The 16,653-nt window shown below is 49.0% G+C and overlaps 1 protein-coding gene across 1 annotated transcript in view; it reads right to left on the minus strand.

Moving 5' to 3' along the window:
- LOC144952167 (cell division cycle protein 16 homolog) overlaps positions 1-15,740 on the minus strand; it is a 54,022-nt gene extending 38,282 nt beyond the window's left edge. Inside the window, exons 1-3 of the mRNA XM_078882570.1 lie at positions 15,631-15,740; positions 12,912-12,966; positions 2,555-2,652 (exon numbers count right to left, since the gene is read on the minus strand). Of these exons, the coding sequence (XP_078738696.1) occupies positions 2,555-2,652; positions 12,912-12,966; positions 15,631-15,705 (228 nt within the window). The 5' untranslated portion in view covers positions 15,706-15,740. The remainder of the gene's footprint in view (positions 1-2,554; positions 2,653-12,911; positions 12,967-15,630) is intronic.
- Positions 15,741-16,653: the final 913 nt, after the last annotated feature.

Consider the following 16,653-nt stretch of genomic DNA (forward strand, 5'->3'; position numbering starts at 1 on the left):
TTAGTGAGTGAGTTAGTGAGTGAGTTAGTGAGTGAGCGTGTTAGTGAGTGAGTTAGTGAGTGAGTTAGTGAGTGAGTGAGCGAGCGAGTGAGTTAGTGAGCTAATGAGTGAGCGAGCGTGTGAATGAGTGAGTGAGTGAGTGAGTTAGTGAGTGAGTTAGTGAGTGAGTTAGTGAGTGAGTGAGTGAGTGAGTGAGTTAGTGAGTGAGTGAGTCAGCGAGAGAGTGAGCGTGTGAGTGAGTTAGCGAGCGAGTGAGCGTGTGAGTGAGTAAGCGTGTGAGTGAGTGAGCGAGTGAGTTAGCGAGTGAGTGAGCGAGTGAGTTAGCGAGTGAGTGAGCGTGTGAGTGAGTGAGCGAGTGAGTTAGCGAGTGAGTGAGCGTGTGAGTGAGTTAGCGAGCGAGTGAGCGTGTGAGTGAGTAAGCGTGTGAGTGAGTGAGCGAGTGAGTTAGCGAGTGAGTGAGCGAGTGAGTTAGCGAGTGAGTGAGCGTGTGAGTGAGTGAGCGAGTGAGTTAGCGAGTGAGTGAGCGTGTGAGTGAGTTAGCGAGTGAGTGAGCGTGTGAGTGAGTAAGCGTGTGAGTGAGTGAATGAGCGTGTGAGTGAGTTAGCGAGTGAGTTAGCGAGTGAGTGAGCGTGCGAGTGAGTGAGCGTGTGAGTGAGTGAATGAGCGTGCGAGTGAGTTAGCGAGTGAGTTAGCGAGTGAGTGAGCGTGCGAGTGAGTAAGCGTGTGAGTGAGTGAGTGAGTGAATGAGCGAGCGAGTGAGTTAGCGAGTGAGTTAGCGAGTGAGTGAGCGTGCAAGTGAGTGAGCGTGTGAGTGAGTGAATGAGCGTGCGAGTGAGTTAGCGAGTGAGTGAGTAAGCGTGTGAGTAAGCGAGCGAGTGAGCGTGCGAGTGAGTCAGCGAGGGAGTTAGCGAGTGAGTGAGTGAGTGAGCGTGTGAGTGAGTAAGCGTGTGAGTAAGCGAGCGAGTGAGCGTGCGAGTGAGTCAGCGAGGGAGTTAGCGAGTGAGTGAGTGAGTGAGCGTGTGAGTGAGTAAGCGAGCGAGTGAGCGTGTGAGTGAGTAAGCGTGTGAGTGAGTGAGCGAGTGAGTTAGCGAGTGAGTTAGCGAGTGAGTGAGCGTGCGAGTGAGTCAGCGTGTGAGTGAGTAAGCGAGCGAGTGAGTGTGCGAGTGAGTCAGCGAGGGAGTTAGCGAGTAAGTGAGTGAGTGAGTGAGCGTGTGAGTGAGTCAGCGTGTGAGTGAGTAAGCGAGCGAGTGAGTGTGCGAGTGAGTCAGCGAGGGAGTTAGCGAGTAAGTGAGTGAGTGAGTGAGCGTGTGAGTGAGTCAGCGTGTGAGTGAGTAAGCGAGCGAGTGAGTGTGCGAGTGAGTCAGCGAGGGAGTTAGCGAGTAAGTGAGTGAGTGAGTGAGCGTGTGAGTGAGTCAGCGTGTGAGTGAGTAAGCGAGCGAGTGAGTGTGCGAGTGAGTCAGCGAGGGAGTTAGCGAGTAAGTGAGTGAGTGAGTGAGCGTGTGAGTGAGTCAGCGTGTGAGTGAGTAAGCGAGCGAGTGAGTGTGCGAGTGAGTCAGCGAGGGAGTTAGCGAGTAAGTGAGTGAGTGAGTGAGCGTGTGAGTGAGTAAGCGTGTGAGTGAGTAAGCGAGCGAGTGAGTGTGCGAGTGAGTCAGCGAGGGAGTTAGCGAGTGAGTGAGTGAGTGAGTGAGCGTGTGAGTGAGTCAGCGTGTGAGTGAGTAAGCGAGCGAGTGAGCGTGCGAGTGAGTCAGCGAGGGAGTTAGCGAGTGAGTGAGTGAGTGAGTGAGCGTGTGAGTGAGTCAGCGTGTGAGTGAGTAAGCGAGCGAGTGAGCGTGCGAGTGAGTCAGCGAGGGAGTTAGCGAGTGAGTGAGTGAGTGAGTGAGCGTGTGAGTGAGTAAGCGAGCGAGTGAGTGTGCGAGTGAGTCAGCGAGGGAGTTAGCGAGTGAGTGAGTGAGTGAGCGTGTGAGTGAGTCAGCGTGTGAGTGAGTAAGCGAGCGAGTGAGTGTGCGAGTGAGTCAGCGAGGGAGTTAGCGAGTGAGTGAGTGAGTGAGTGAGCGTGTGAGTGAGTAAGCGTGTGAGTGAGTAAGCGAGCGAGGGAGCGAGCGAGTGAGTGAATGAGCGAGTGAGTGAATGAGCGAGTGAGTCAGCGAGGGAGCGTGTGAGTGAGCGTGTGAGTGAGCGTGTGAGTGAGCGTGTGAGTGAGCGTGTGAGTGAGCGTGTGAGTGAGCGTGTGAGTGAGCGTGTGAGTGAGCGTGTGAGTGAGTGTGTGAGTGAGCGTGTGAGCGTGTGAGTGAGTGTGTGAGTGAGCGTGTGAGTGAGCGTGTGAGTGAGCGTGTGAGTGAGCGTGTGAGTGAGCGTGTGAGTGAGCGTGTGAGTGAGCGTGTGAGTGAGCGTGTGAGTGAGCGTGTGAGTGAGTGTGTGAGTGAGCGTGTGAGCGTGTGAGTGAGTGTGTGAGTGAGCGTGTGAGTGAGCGTGTGAGTGAGTGAGTGAGCGTGTGAGTGAGCGTGTGAGTGAGTGACTGAGTGAGTGAGCGAGTGAGTGAGTGAGCAGTGGTCACCTTGTCGAGCTTGCGGCTACGGATGGTGTGCGAGGCGCGGTGATGCTGCCCAGTGAGGCACAAGCACTGAGCCAGCCAGTACACGTCCTGCACCGCCTCTACGCGGAGACACGCGGAGACACGGAGAGACACGTGGAGACGTATACGTGGAGACACGTGGAGACGCACACGTGGAGACACGGGCACACGCGCAGACACAGAGACACGTGGAGACACGCGGAGAGACACACGGACACAGGGACACACGGAGGGACAGGCGCAAGGGTCTGTCGCAGACTGCACACTCAGCTCAATGCACGAGTGCCTCCAGCACACTTGGTGAGAGTTAAGGCCACGCTAACCTTGGGCCCGTTAGATCAGGGCGAGAATAGGGTTGGTTAGAGCTATGGCTGGTTTAGGGCAGAGGTCGCAAACGGGTTTTGATTCCTTACCCGGCTACCCGTACCCGGCCGCACCAGGGTCGCAAACGGCTACCCGTACCCGTTTGCGGGTACGGGTAGGGTAGGGGTACGGCCGGGTACGGGTACCCGTTTGCGACCCTGGTGCGGCCGGGTACGGGTAGCCCGGCCGGGTACGGGTAGGGTAGGGGTATCGGGTACCTGATTGCGACCCCTGGGATGAAGCCGTGTTGCAGGCGCGGGTGGGTTGATTCTAGGAACTTGAATTGTGAGAAGAGACAAGACGTTGGGAAATGAGTGACAGACGGTGACTCAACAGTGACTCACGGTCTACCCGTACCCGGCCGCACCAGGGTCGCGTACGGGTAGCCGGGTATCGGGTAGGGTACGGGTATCGGGTACCCGGTTGCGACCTCTGGTTTAGGGTGAGGTTACTGTTAGGGGTTAGATGTGCGTTAGAACAGGGTAAGGTAGAGCTATGGCTAGTTTAGGGTGAGGTTAGGGTTGTGGATAGGGTTGGATGTGGGTTAGGTTAGAGCTATGGCTAGTTTAGGGTGAGGTTAGGGTTGTGGATAGGGTTGGATGTGGGTTAGGTTAGAGCTATGGCTAGTTTAGGGTGAGGTTAGGGTTGTTGATAGGGTTGGATGTGGGTTAGGTAGAGCTATGGGTAGTTTAGGGTGAGGTTAGGGTTGTGGATAGGGTTGGATGTGGGTTAGGTTAGAGCTATGGCTAGTTTAGGGTGAGGTTAGGGTTGTGGATAGGGTTGGATGTGGGTTAGGTTAGAGCTATGGGTAGTTTAGGGTGAGGTTAGGGTTGTTGATAGGGTTGGATGTGGGTTAGGTTAGAGCTATGGGTAGTTTAGGGTGAGGTTAGGGTTGTGGATAGGGTTGGATGTGGGTTAGGTTAGAGCTATGGGTAGTTTAGGGTGAGGTTAGGGTTGTTGATAGGGTTGGATGTGGGTTAGGTTAGAGCTATGGGTAGTTTAGGGTGAGGTTAGGGTTGTGGATAGGGTTGGATGTGGGTTAGGTTAGAGCTATGGGTAGTTTAGGGTGAGGTTAGGGTTGTTGATAGGGTTGGATGTGGGTTAGGTTAGAGCTATGGGTAGTTTAGGGTGAGGTTAGGGTTGTGGATAGGGTTGGATGTGGGTTAGGTTAGAGCTATGGGTAGTTTAGGGTGAGGTTAGGGTTGTGGATAGGGTTGGATGTGGGTTAGGTTAGAGCTATGGCTAGTTTAGGGTGAGGTTAGGGTTGTGGATAGGGTTGGATGTGGGTTAGGTTAGAGCTATGGCTAGTTTAGGGTGAGGTTAGGGTTGTTGATAGGGTTGGATGTGGGTTAGGTAGAGCTATGGGTAGTTTAGGGTGAGGTTAGGGTTGTGGATAGGGTTGGATGTGGGTTAGGTTAGAGCTATGGCTAGTTTAGGGTGAGGTTAGGGTTGTGGATAGGGTTGGATGTGGGTTAGGTTAGAGCTATGGGTAGTTTAGGGTGAGGTTAGGGTTGTTGATAGGGTTGGATGTGGGTTAGGTTAGAGCTATGGGTAGTTTAGGGTGAGGTTAGGGTTGTGGATAGGGTTGGATGTGGGTTAGGTTAGAGCTATGGGTAGTTTAGGGTGAGGTTAGGGTTGTTGATAGGGTTGGATGTGGGTTAGGTTAGAGCTATGGGTAGTTTAGGGTGAGGTTAGGGTTGTGGATAGGGTTGGATGTGGGTTAGGTTAGAGCTATGGGTAGTTTAGGGTGAGGTTAGGGTTGTTGATAGGGTTGGATGTGGGTTAGGTTAGAGCTATGGGTAGTTTAGGGTGAGGTTAGGGTTGTGGATAGGGTTGGATGTGGGTTAGGTTAGAGCTATGGGTAGTTTAGGGTGAGGTTAGGGTTGTGGATAGGGTTGGATGTGGGTTAGGTTAGAGCTATGGGTAGTTTAGGGTGAGGTTAGGGTTGTGGATAGGGTTGGATGTGGGTTAGGTTAGAGCTATGGCTAGTTTAGGGTGAGGTTAGGGTTGTGGATAGGGTTGGATGTGGGTTAGGTTAGAGCTATGGCTAGTTTAGGGTGAGGTTAGGGTTGTTGATAGGGTTGGATGTGGGTTAGGTTAGAGCTATGGGTAGTTTAGGGTGAGGTTAGGGTTGTTGATAGGGTTGGATGTGGGTTAGGTAGAGCTATGGCTAGTTTAGGGTGAGGTTAGGGTTGTGGATAGGGTTGGATGTGGGTTAGGTTAGAGCTATGGGTAGTTTAGGGTGAGGTTAGGGTTGTGGATAGGGTTGGATGTGGGTTAGGTTAGAGCTATGGCTAGTTTAGGGTGAGGTTAGGGTTGTGGATAGGGTTGGATGTGGGTTAGGTTAGAGCTATGGCTAGTTTAGGGTGAGGTTAGGGTTGTGGATAGGGTTGGATGTGGGTTAGGTTAGAGCTATGGCTAGTTTAGGGTGAGGTTAGGGTTGTTGATAGGGTTGGATGTGGGTTAGGTTAGAGCTATGGGTAGTTTAGGGTGAGGTTAGGGTTGTTGATAGGGTTGGATGTGGGTTAGGTTAGAGCTATGGCTAGTTTAGGGTGAGGTTAGGGTTGTTGATAGGGTTGGATGTGGGTTAGGTTAGAGCTATGGGTAGTTTAGGGTGAGGTTAGGGTTGTTGATAGGGTTGGATGTGGGTTAGGTAGAGCTATGGCTAGTTTAGGGTGAGGTTAGGGTTGTTGATAGGGTTGGATGTGGGTTAGGTTAGAGCTATGGCTAGTTTAGGGTGAGGTTAGGGTTGTTGATAGGGTTGGATGTGGGTTAGGTAGAGCTATGGCTAGTTTAGGGTGAGGTTAGGGTTGTTGATAGGGTTGGATGTGGGTTAGGTTAGAGCTATGGCTAGTTTAGGGTGAGGTTAGGGTTGTTGATAGGGTTGGATGTGGGTTAGGTAGAGCTATGGCTAGTTTAGGGTGAGGTTAGGGTTGTTGATAGGGTTGGATGTGGGTTAGGTTAGAGCTATGGGTAGTTTAGGGTGAGGTTAGGGTTGTTGATAGGGTTGGATGTGGGTTAGGTAGAGCTATGGCTAGTTTAGGGTGAGGTTAGGGTTGTTGATAGGGTTGGATGTGGGTTAGGTAGAGCTATGGCTAGTTTAGGGTGAGGTTAGGGTTGTTGATAGGGTTGGATGTGGGTTAGGTTAGAGCTATGGCTAGTTTAGGGTGAGGTTAGGGTTGTTGATAGGGTTGGATGTGGGTTAGGTAGAGCTATGGCTAGTTTAGGGTGAGGTTAGGGTTGTTGATAGGGTTGGATGTGGGTTAGGTTAGAGCTATGGGTAGTTTAGGGTGAGGTTAGGGTTGTTGATAGGGTTGGATGTGGGTTAGGTAGAGCTATGGCTAGTTTAGGGTGAGGTTAGGGTTGTTGATAGGGTTGGATGTGGGTTAGGTAGAGCTATGGCTAGTTTAGGGTGAGGTTAGGGTTGTGGATAGGGTTGGATGTGGGTTAGGTTAGAGCTATGGGTAGTTTAGGGTGAGGTTAGGGTTGTGGATAGGGTTGGATGTGGGTTAGGTTAGAGCTATGGGTAGTTTAGGGTGAGGTTAGGGTTGTGGATAGGGTTGGATGTGGGTTAGGTTAGAGCTATGGCTAGTTTAGGGTGAGGTTAGGGTTGTGGATAGGGTTGGATGTGGGTTAGGTTAGAGCTATGGCTAGTTTAGGGTGAGGTTAGGGTTGTTGATAGGGTTGGATGTGGGTTAGGTTAGAGCTATGGCTAGTTTAGGGTGAGGTTAGGGTTGTTGATAGGGTTGGATGTGGGTTAGGTTAGAGCTATGGGTAGTTTAGGGTGAGGTTAGGGTTGTGGATAGGGTTGGATGTGGGTTAGGTTAGAGCTATGGCTAGTTTAGGGTGAGGTTAGGGTTGTTGATAGGGTTGGATGTGGGTTAGGTTAGAGCTATGGGTAGTTTAGGGTGAGGTTAGGGTTGTTGATAGGGTTGGATGTGGGTTAGGTAGAGCTATGGGTAGTTTAGGGTGAGGTTAGGGTTGTTGATAGGGTTGGATGTGGGTTAGGTTAGAGCTATGGATAGTTTAGGGTGAGGTTAGGGTTGTTGATAGGGTTGGATGTGGGTTAGGTTAGAGCTATGGCTAGTTTAGGGTGAGGTTAGGGTTGTTGATAGGGTTGGATGTGGGTTAGGTAGAGCTATGGCTAGTTTAGGGTGAGGTTAGGGTTGTTGATCGGGTTGGATGTGGGTTAGGTTAGAGCTATGGGTAGTTTAGGGTGAGGTTAGGGTTGTTGATCGGGTTGGATGTGGGTTAGGTTAGAGCTATGGGTAGTTTAGGGTGAGGTTAGGGTTGTTGATAGGGTTGGATGTGGGTTAGGTTAGAGCTATGGCTAGTTTAGGGTGAGGTTAGGGTTGTGGATAGGGTTGGATGTGGGTTAGGTTAGAGCTATGGGTAGTTTAGGGTGAGGTTAGGGTTGTTGATAGGGTTGGATGTGGGTTAGGTTAGAGCTATGGGTAGTTTAGGGTGAGGTTAGGGTTGTGGATAGGGTTGGATGTGGGTTAGGTTAGAGCTATGGGTAGTTTAGGGTGAGGTTAGGGTTGTGGATAGGGTTGGATGTGGGTTAGGTTAGAGCTATGGGTAGTTTAGGGTGAGGTTAGGGTTGTTGATAGGGTTGGATGTGGGTTAGGTAGAGCTATGGGTAGTTTAGGGTGAGGTTAGGGTTGTTGGATAGGGTTGGATGTGGGTTAGGTTAGAGCTATGGGTAGTTTAGGGTGAGGTTAGGGTTGTGGATAGGGTTGGATGTGGAGTTAGGTTAGAGCTATGGGTAGTTTAGGGTGAGGTTAGGGTTGTTGATAGGGTTGGATGTGGGTTAGGTTAGAGCTATGGGTAGTTTAGGGTGAGGTTAGGGTTGTGGATAGGGTTGGATGTGGGTTAGGTTAGAGCTATGGGTAGTTTAGGGTGAGGTTAGGGTTGTGATAGGGTTGGATGTGGGTTAGGTTAGAGCTATGGGTAGTTTAGGGTGAGGTTAGGGTTGTTGATAGGGTTGGATGTGGTTAGGTAGAGCTATGGGTAGTTTAGGGTGAGGTTAGGGTTGTTGATAGGGTTGGATGTGGGTTAGGTTAGAGCTATGGGTAGTTTAGGGTGAGGTTAGGGTTGTTGATAGGGTTGGATGTGGGTTAGGTTAGAGCTATGGGTAGTTTAGGGTGAGGTTAGGGTTGTTGATAGGGTTGGATGTGGGTTAGGTAGAGCTATGGGTAGTTTAGGGTGAGGTTAGGGTTGTTGATAGGGTTGGATGTGGGTTAGGTTAGAGCTATGGGTAGTTTAGGGTGAGGTTAGGGTTGTGGATAGGGTTGGATGTGAGTTAGGTTAGAGCTATGGGTAGTTTAGGGTGAGGTTAGGGTTGTTGATAGGGTTGGATGTGGGTTAGGTTAGAGCTATGGGTAGTTTAGGGTGAGGTTAGGGTTGTGGATAGGGTTGGATGTGGGTTAGGTTAGAGCTATGGGTAGTTTAGGGTGAGGTTAGGGTTGTGGATAGGGTTGGATGTGGGTTAGGTTAGAGCTATGGGTAGTTTAGGGTGAGGTTAGGGTTGTTGATAGGGTTGGATGTGGGTTAGGTTAGAGCTATGGGTAGTTTAGGGTGAGGTTAGGGTTGTTGATAGGGTTGGATGTGGGTTAGGTTAGAGCTATGGGTAGTTTAGGGTGAGGTTAGGGTTGTTGATAGGGTTGGATGTGGGTTAGGTTAGAGCTATGGGTAGTTTAGGGTGAGGTTAGGGTTGTGGATAGGGTTGGATGTGGGTTAGGTTAGAGCTATGGCTAGTTTAGGGTGAGGTTAGGGTTGTTGATAGGGTTGGATGTGGGTTAGGTTAGAGCTATGGGTAGTTTAGGGTGAGGTTAGGGTTGTTGATAGGGTTGGATGTGGGTTAGGTTAGAGCTATGGGTAGTTTAGGGTGAGGTTAGGGTTGTGGATAGGGTTGGATGTGGGTTAGGTTAGAGCTATGGGTAGTTTAGGGTGAGGTTAGGGTTGTGGATAGGGTTGGATGTGGGTTAGGTTAGAGCTATGGCTAGTTTAGGGTGAGGTTAGGGTTGTTGATAGGGTTGGATGTGGGTTAGGTTAGAGCTATGGCTAGTTTAGGGTGAGGTTAGGGTTGTTGATAGGGTTGGATGTGGGTTAGGTTAGAGCTATGGCTAGTTTAGGGTGAGGTTAGGGTTGTGGATAGGGTTGGATGTGGGTTAGGTTAGAGCTATGGCTAGTTTAGGGTGAGGTTAGGGTTGTTGATAGGGTTGGATGTGGATTAGGTAGAGCTATGGCTAGTTTAGGGTGAGGTTAGGGTTGTTGATAGGGTTGGATGTGGGTTAGGTTAGAGCTATGGCTAGTTTAGGGTGAGGTTAGGGTTGTGGATAGGGTTGGATGTGGGTTAGGTTAGAGCTATGGGTAGTTTAGGGTGAGGTTAGGGTTGTGGATAGGGTTGGATGTGGGTTAGGTTAGAGCTATGGGTAGTTTAGGGTGAGGTTAGGGTTGTGGATAGGGTTGGATGTGGGTTAGGTAGAGCTATGGCTAGTTTAGGGTGAGGTTAGGGTTGTTGATAGGGTTGGATGTGGGTTAGGTTAGAGCTATGGCTAGTTTAGGGTGAGGTTAGGGTTGTGGATAGGGTTGGATGTGGGTTAGGTTAGAGCTATGGGTAGTTTAGGGTGAGGTTAGGGTTGTGGATAGGGTTGGATGTGGGTTAGGTAGAGCTATGGCTAGTTTAGGGTGAGGTTAGGGTTGTTGATAGGGTTGGATGTGGGTTAGGTTAGAGCTATGGGTAGTTTAGGGTGAGGTTAGGGTTGTTGATAGGGTTGGATGTAGGTTAGGTTAGAGCTATGGGTAGTTTAGGGTGAGGTTAGGGTTGTTGATAGGGTTGGATGTGGGTTAGGTTAGAGCTATGGGTAGTTTAGGGTGAGGTTAGGGTTGTTGATAGGGTTGGATGTGGGTTAGGTTAGAGCTATGGGTAGTTTAGGGTGAGGTTAGGGTTGTTGATAGGGTTGGATGTGGGTTAGGTTAGAGCTATGGGTAGTTTAGGGTGAGGTTAGGGTTGTGGATAGGGTTGGATGTGGGTTAGGTTAGAGCTATGGGTAGTTTAGGGTGAGGTTAGGGTTGTTGATAGGGTTGGATGTGGGTTAGGTTAGAGCTATGGGTAGTTTAGGGTGAGGTTAGGGTTGTTGATAGGGTTGGATGTGGGTTAGGTTAGAGCTATGGGTAGTTTAGGGTGAGGTTAGGGTTGTGGATAGGGTTGGATGTGGGTTAGGTTAGAGCTATGGGTAGTTTAGGGTGAGGTTAGGGTTGTTGATAGGGTTGGATGTGGGTTAGGTTAGAGCTATGGCTAGTTTAGGGTGAGGTTAGGGTTGTGGATAGGGTTGGATGTGGGTTAGGTTAGAGCTATGGGTAGTTTAGGGTGAGGTTAGGGTTGTGGATAGGGTTGGATGTGGGTTAGGTTAGAGCTATGGCTAGTTTAGGGTGAGGTTAGGGTTGTTGATAGGGTTGGATGTGAGTTAGGTTAGAGCTATGGGTAGTTTAGGGTGAGGTTAGGGTTGTGGATAGGGTTGGATGTGGGTTAGGTTAGAGCTATGGCTAGTTTAGGGTGAGGTTAGGGTTGTGGATAGGGTTGGATGTGGGTTAGGTTAGAGCTATGGCTAGTTTAGGGTGAGGTTAGGGTTGTGGATAGGGTTGGATGTGGGTTAGGTTAGAGCTATGGGTAGTTTAGGGTGAGGTTAGGGTTGTTGATAGGGTTGGATGTGGGTTAGGTTAGAGCTATGGCTAGTTTAGGGTGAGGTTAGGGTTGTTGATAGGGTTGGATGTGGGTTAGGTAGAGCTATGGCTAGTTTAGGGTGAGGTTAGGGTTGTTGATAGGGTTGGATGTGGGTTAGGTTAGAGCTATGGCTAGTTTAGGGTGAGGTTAGGGTTGTTGATAGGGTTGGATGTGGGTTAGGTTAGAGCTATGGGTAGTTTAGGGTGAGGTTAGGGTTGTGGATAGGGTTGGATGTGGGTTAGGTTAGAGCTATGGGTAGTTTAGGGTGAGGTTAGGGTTGTGGATAGGGTTGGATGTGGGTTAGGTTAGAGCTATGGCTAGTTTAGGGTGAGGTTAGGGTTGTTGATAGGGTTGGATGTGGGTTAGGTTAGAGCTATGGGTAGTTTAGGGTGAGGTTAGGGTTGTTGATAGGGTTGGATGTGGGTTAAGTTAGAGCTATGGGTAGTTTAGGGTGAGGTTAGGGTTGTGGATAGGGTTGGATGTGGGTTAGGTTAGAGCTATGGGTAGTTTAGGGTGAGGTTAGGGTTGTTGATAGGGTTGGATGTGGGTTAGGTTAGAGCTATGGCTAGTTTAGGGTGAGGTTAGGGTTGTGGATAGGGTTGGATGTGGGTTAGGTTAGAGCTATGGGTAGTTTAGGGTGAGGTTAGGGTTGTTGATAGGGTTGGATGTGGGTTAGGTTAGAGCTATGGCTAGTTTAGGGTGAGGTTAGGGTTGTGGATAGGGTTGGATGTGGGTTAGGTTAGAGCTATGGGTAGTTTAGGGTGAGGTTAGGGTTGTTGATAGGGTTGGATGTGGGTTAGGTTAGAGCTATGGGTAGTTTAGGGTGAGGTTAGGGTTGTGGATAGGGTTGGATGTAGGTTAGGTTAGAGCTATGGGTAGTTTAGGGTGAGGTTAGGGTTGTTGATAGGGTTGGATGTGGGTTAGGTTAGAGCTATGGCTAGTTTAGGGTGAGGTTAGGGTTGTGGATAGGGTTGGATGTGGGTTAGGTTAGAGCTATGGGTAGTTTAGGGTGAGGTTAGGGTTGTGGATAGGGTTGGATGTGGGTTAGGTTAGAGCTATGGGTAGTTTAGGGTGAGGTTAGGGTTGTTGATAGGGTTGGATGTGGGTTAGGTTAGAGCTATGGGTAGTTTAGGGTGAGGTTAGGGTTGTGGATAGGGTTGGATGTGGGTTAGGTTAGAGCTATGGGTAGTTTAGGGTGAGGTTAGGATTAGGGGCAGGGTTAGATATGGGTTATAATAGGGCTAGGTACAGCAATGGGTGGGATAGGGTCAGGTTTCGATTTAAAGCTTTCGTGACTGCAGGGATTCATCTTCTTGGTTCTTTCGGTAAAGTCACGTAGAATGGACATAATAAAATAATAAAAATAAAACAGATAATATTATGTTTTATTTTTATTATTTTATTACTTCCCTTCTACGTGACTTTACCGAAAGAACCAAGAAGATAGGGTCAGGTTATGGACAGGGTGACATGTGCGTTAGAACAGGGTTAGGTTAGAGCTATGGTTAGTTTAGGGTGAGGTTAGGGTTGTTGATAGGGTTGGATGCTGGTTAGGCAGAGCCATGGTTAGTTTAGCGTGAGGTTAGGGATAGGGACAGGGTGACATGTGCGTTAGAACAGGGTTAGGCTAAAGCTATGCCTAGGTTAGAGTTAAGTTAGGGACACGGTTAGATTGGGCATGCTACTGCATGCCACCGCATGCCTAAACAGCTTTTGTTTGGCCGGATCGAGGGGGCTAAATGTGCGCGGCACGGGCTAGAGAAGAGATGGAGTGATGTGGTACAGGAGGATGGGGAGCTGAGTGGACTTGCCGATGACTGGTACCAGCGGTGTCAAGATCGGCCTCAGTGGAGGAGGCTCGTGAAGGACGCTGCTACTGGGAAGTTGGAGGCAGTCGCCCTCCAACAACAACGGAGGGCGGAGGAGCGACGCTCACAACAACGAGCGGAGCGCCGGGTGGCTAAAGCACAGCGAGTTGGCACAGTAGGGGGCACAGGTGGTGCATCAGCCAGTCATCTCGGTCATCTCGGTCAGTCGACCCGTGGCACCTGCTGGGTCTGCCCCGTGACCTCCTGCCAGCGGGCGTTCGACACTTCACGTGGCCTCAAGGTGCACATGGCCTGGCACAAGCGTCGTGGTGACGTCACCGCCACTTAGTGGCGAATGGCGGTTGTTGTGTTGTTGTTGTGTAGGTGTGTGTGTATGTAATCTAAGCATGCACCTAGCCTGGCACGCCGACCACTCTCTTACCCTGAGAGAGAGACGCAACTTTGTCCGCCCAGAAGAGAGCGCTCTGATACTGCTGCTGTAGACGGGGAGGGGTGAGGTTAGTGGGGTGAGCAGGGGGGGGTGAGGGGTGAGGTGAGTGGGGTGAGCGGGGGAGGTGAGCGGGGGGAGGTGAGTGGGTTGAGTGGGGTGAGTGGGGTGAGCGGGGGGAGGTGAGTGGGGTGAGCAGGGGTGAGGTGGGTGAGGAGGGGTGAGGAGAAAGCCACAAAGCACCACGGTGTCATACAACATCAACACCAACAACATCATCAACAACAACATCAACATCATCAACAACATCATCAACAACAACATCAACAACATCAACATCATCATCAACATCAACATCATCAACAACAACATCATCAACAACATCAACATCATCAACAACATCAACATCAACAACATCAACATCATCAACAACAACATCAACAACATCAACAACATCATCAACATCAACATCATCAACAACAACATCATCAACAACATCAACATCATCAACATCAACAACAACATCATCAACAACATCAACAACATCAACATCAACAACAACATCATCAACAACATCAACATCATCAACAACATCAACAACAACAACATCATAAACAACATCAACATCATCATCAACATCAACAACAACAACATCATCAACAACATCAACATCATCAACAACATCATCAACAACATCATCAACATCAACAACATCATCAACAACAACATCATCAACATCATCAACAACATCAACAACATCATCAACAACATCAACAACAACATCAACAACAACATCAACATCATCAACAACATCAACAACATCATCAACAACAACATCATCAACATCATCAACAACAACATCATCAACAACAACATCATCAACAACATCATCAACAACATCATCAACAACAACATCATCAACAACAACATCATCAACAACAACATCATCAACAACATCATCAACAACAACATCATCAACAACAACATCATCAACAACAACATCATCAACAACATCATCAACAACATCATCAACAACATCAACATCATCAACATCAACAACAACATCATCAACAACATCAACAACATCAACATCAACAACAACATCATCAACAACATCAACAACATCAACATCAACAACAACATCATCAACAACATCAACATCATCAACAACATCAACAACAACAACATCATAAACAACATCAACATCATCATCAACATCAACAACAACAACATCATCAACAACATCAACATCATCAACAACATCATCAACAACATCATCAACATCAACAACATCATCAACAACAACATCATCAACATCATCAACAACATCAACAACATCATCAACAACATCAACAACAACATCAACAACAACATCAACATCATCAACAACATCAACAACATCATCAACAACAACATCATCAACATCATCAACAACAACATCATCAACAACAACATCATCAACAACATCATCAACAACATCATCAACAACAACATCATCAACAACAACATCATCAACAACAACATCATCAACAACATCATCAACAACATCATCAACAACATCATCAACAACAACATCATCAACAACAACATCATCAACAACATCATCAACATCATCAACAACAACATCATCAACAACATCATCAACAACATCATCAACAACAACATCATCAACAACAACATCATCAACAACATCATCAACATCATCAACAACAACATCAACAACAACATCAACATCATCAACAACATCAACAACATCATCAACAACAACATCATCAACATCATCAACAACAACATCATCAACAACAACATCATCAACAACATCATCAACAACATCATCAACAACAACATCATCAACAACAACATCATCAACAACATCATCAACATCATCAACAACAACATCATCAACAACATCATCATCAACATCATCAACAACAACATCATCAACAACAACATCATCAACAACATCATCAGACATGATCGATCCACTGCTGGATGAGGCCTCTCGCTGGATGAGTGAGTGGTAGTAGTACATAGTGATGTAGTATTAGTACTATATAGTATTAGTACTATATAATACTATATAATAGTATTAAAGTAGTAATCTCGTCACCTGCTCTACGAGTCTCTGGATGAGTGAGTGGTAGTATTATATAGTACTAGTACTATATAATAGTAGTATTAGTACTATATAGTAGTATTAGTACTATATAATACTATAATAGTAGTATTAGTACTATATAATACTATAATAGTAGTATTAGTACTATATAATACTATAATAGTAGTATTAGTACTATATAATACTATAATAGTAGTATTAGTACTATATAATACTATAATAGTAGTATTAGTACTATATAATACTATAATAGTAGTATTAGTACTATATAATACTATAATAGTAGTATTAGTACTATATAAAGTATAATAATCTGGTCACCTGCTCTACGAGTCTCTGGATGAGTGAGTGATGTAGTAGTAGTACATAGTGATGTAATAGTAGTACTAGTACTATATAATAGTAGTACTAGTACTATATAATAGTAGTACTAGTACTATAGAGTAGTGATCTCGTCACCTGCTCTACGAGTCTCTGGATGAGTGAGTGCTGTAGTAGTAGTAGTACATAGTGATGTAGTACTAGTACTATATAATAGTAGTACTAGTACTATATAATAGTAGTACTAGTACTATAGAGTAGTGATCTCGTCACCTGCTCTACGAGTCTCTGGATGAGCGCGCGGAGCGCTCCGAGCTCCGCGTCCGAAGCGCCGCGAGCCGGCGCCATCGCTTCTTCCCGCGCGTCAACAACGCGCGCTCCCATTGGCTGCCCTCACGGGGGGGAGGGGGTAGGGGGCGGGGCAGTTGCTTGCAACGCGCGCTCCCATTGGCTGCCCTCACGGGGGGGAGAGTGTAGGGGCGGGGCAGTTCCGTACAACGCGCGCTCCCATTGGCTGCTCTCACGGGGGAGAGAATATAGGGGGCGGAGCAGTTCCGTGCTACGCGCGCTCCCATTGGCTGCCCTCACGGGGGGGAGAGTGTAGGGGCGGGGCAGTTCCGTACAACGCGCGCTCCCATTGGCTGCTCTCACGGGGGAGAGAATATAGGGGGCGGAGCAGTTCCGTGCTACGCGCGCTCCCATTGGCTGCCCTCACGGGGGGGAGGGGGTAGAGGGCGGGGCAGTTCCGTGCTACGCGCGCTCCCATTGGCTGCCCTCACGGGGGGGAGGGGGCGGGGCAGTTCCGTGCTACGCGCGCTCCCATTGGCTGCCCTCACGGGGGGAGAGGGTAGGGGGCGGGGCAGTTCCGTGCTACGCGCGCTCCCATTGGCTGCCCTCACAGGGGGGAGAGGGTAGGGGGCGGGGCAGTTCCGTGCAACGCGCGCTCCCATTGGCTGCCCTCACGGGGGGGAGAGGGTAGGGGGCGGGGCAGTTGCTTGCAACGCGCGCTCCCATTGGCTGCCCTCACGGGGGGGAGAGGGTAGGGGGCGGGGCAGTTGCTTGCAACGCGCGCTCCCATTGGCTGCCCTCACGGGGGGGAGACGGTAGGGGGCGGGGCAGTTGCTTGCAACGCGCGCTCCCATTGGCTGCCCTCACGGGGGGAGAGGGTAGGGGGCGGGGCAGTTGCTTGCAACGCGCGCTCCCATTGGCTGCCCTCACGGGGGGAGAGGGTAGGGGGCGGGGCAGTTGCTTGCAACGCGCGCTCCCATTGGCTGCCCTCACGGGGGGGAGAGGGTA

The sequence above is a fragment of the Lampetra fluviatilis genome, chromosome 66 (assembly GCF_964198595.1).
Source record: "Lampetra fluviatilis chromosome 66, kcLamFluv1.1, whole genome shotgun sequence".
Lineage (NCBI taxonomy): Eukaryota > Metazoa > Chordata > Hyperoartia > Petromyzontiformes > Petromyzontidae > Lampetra > Lampetra fluviatilis.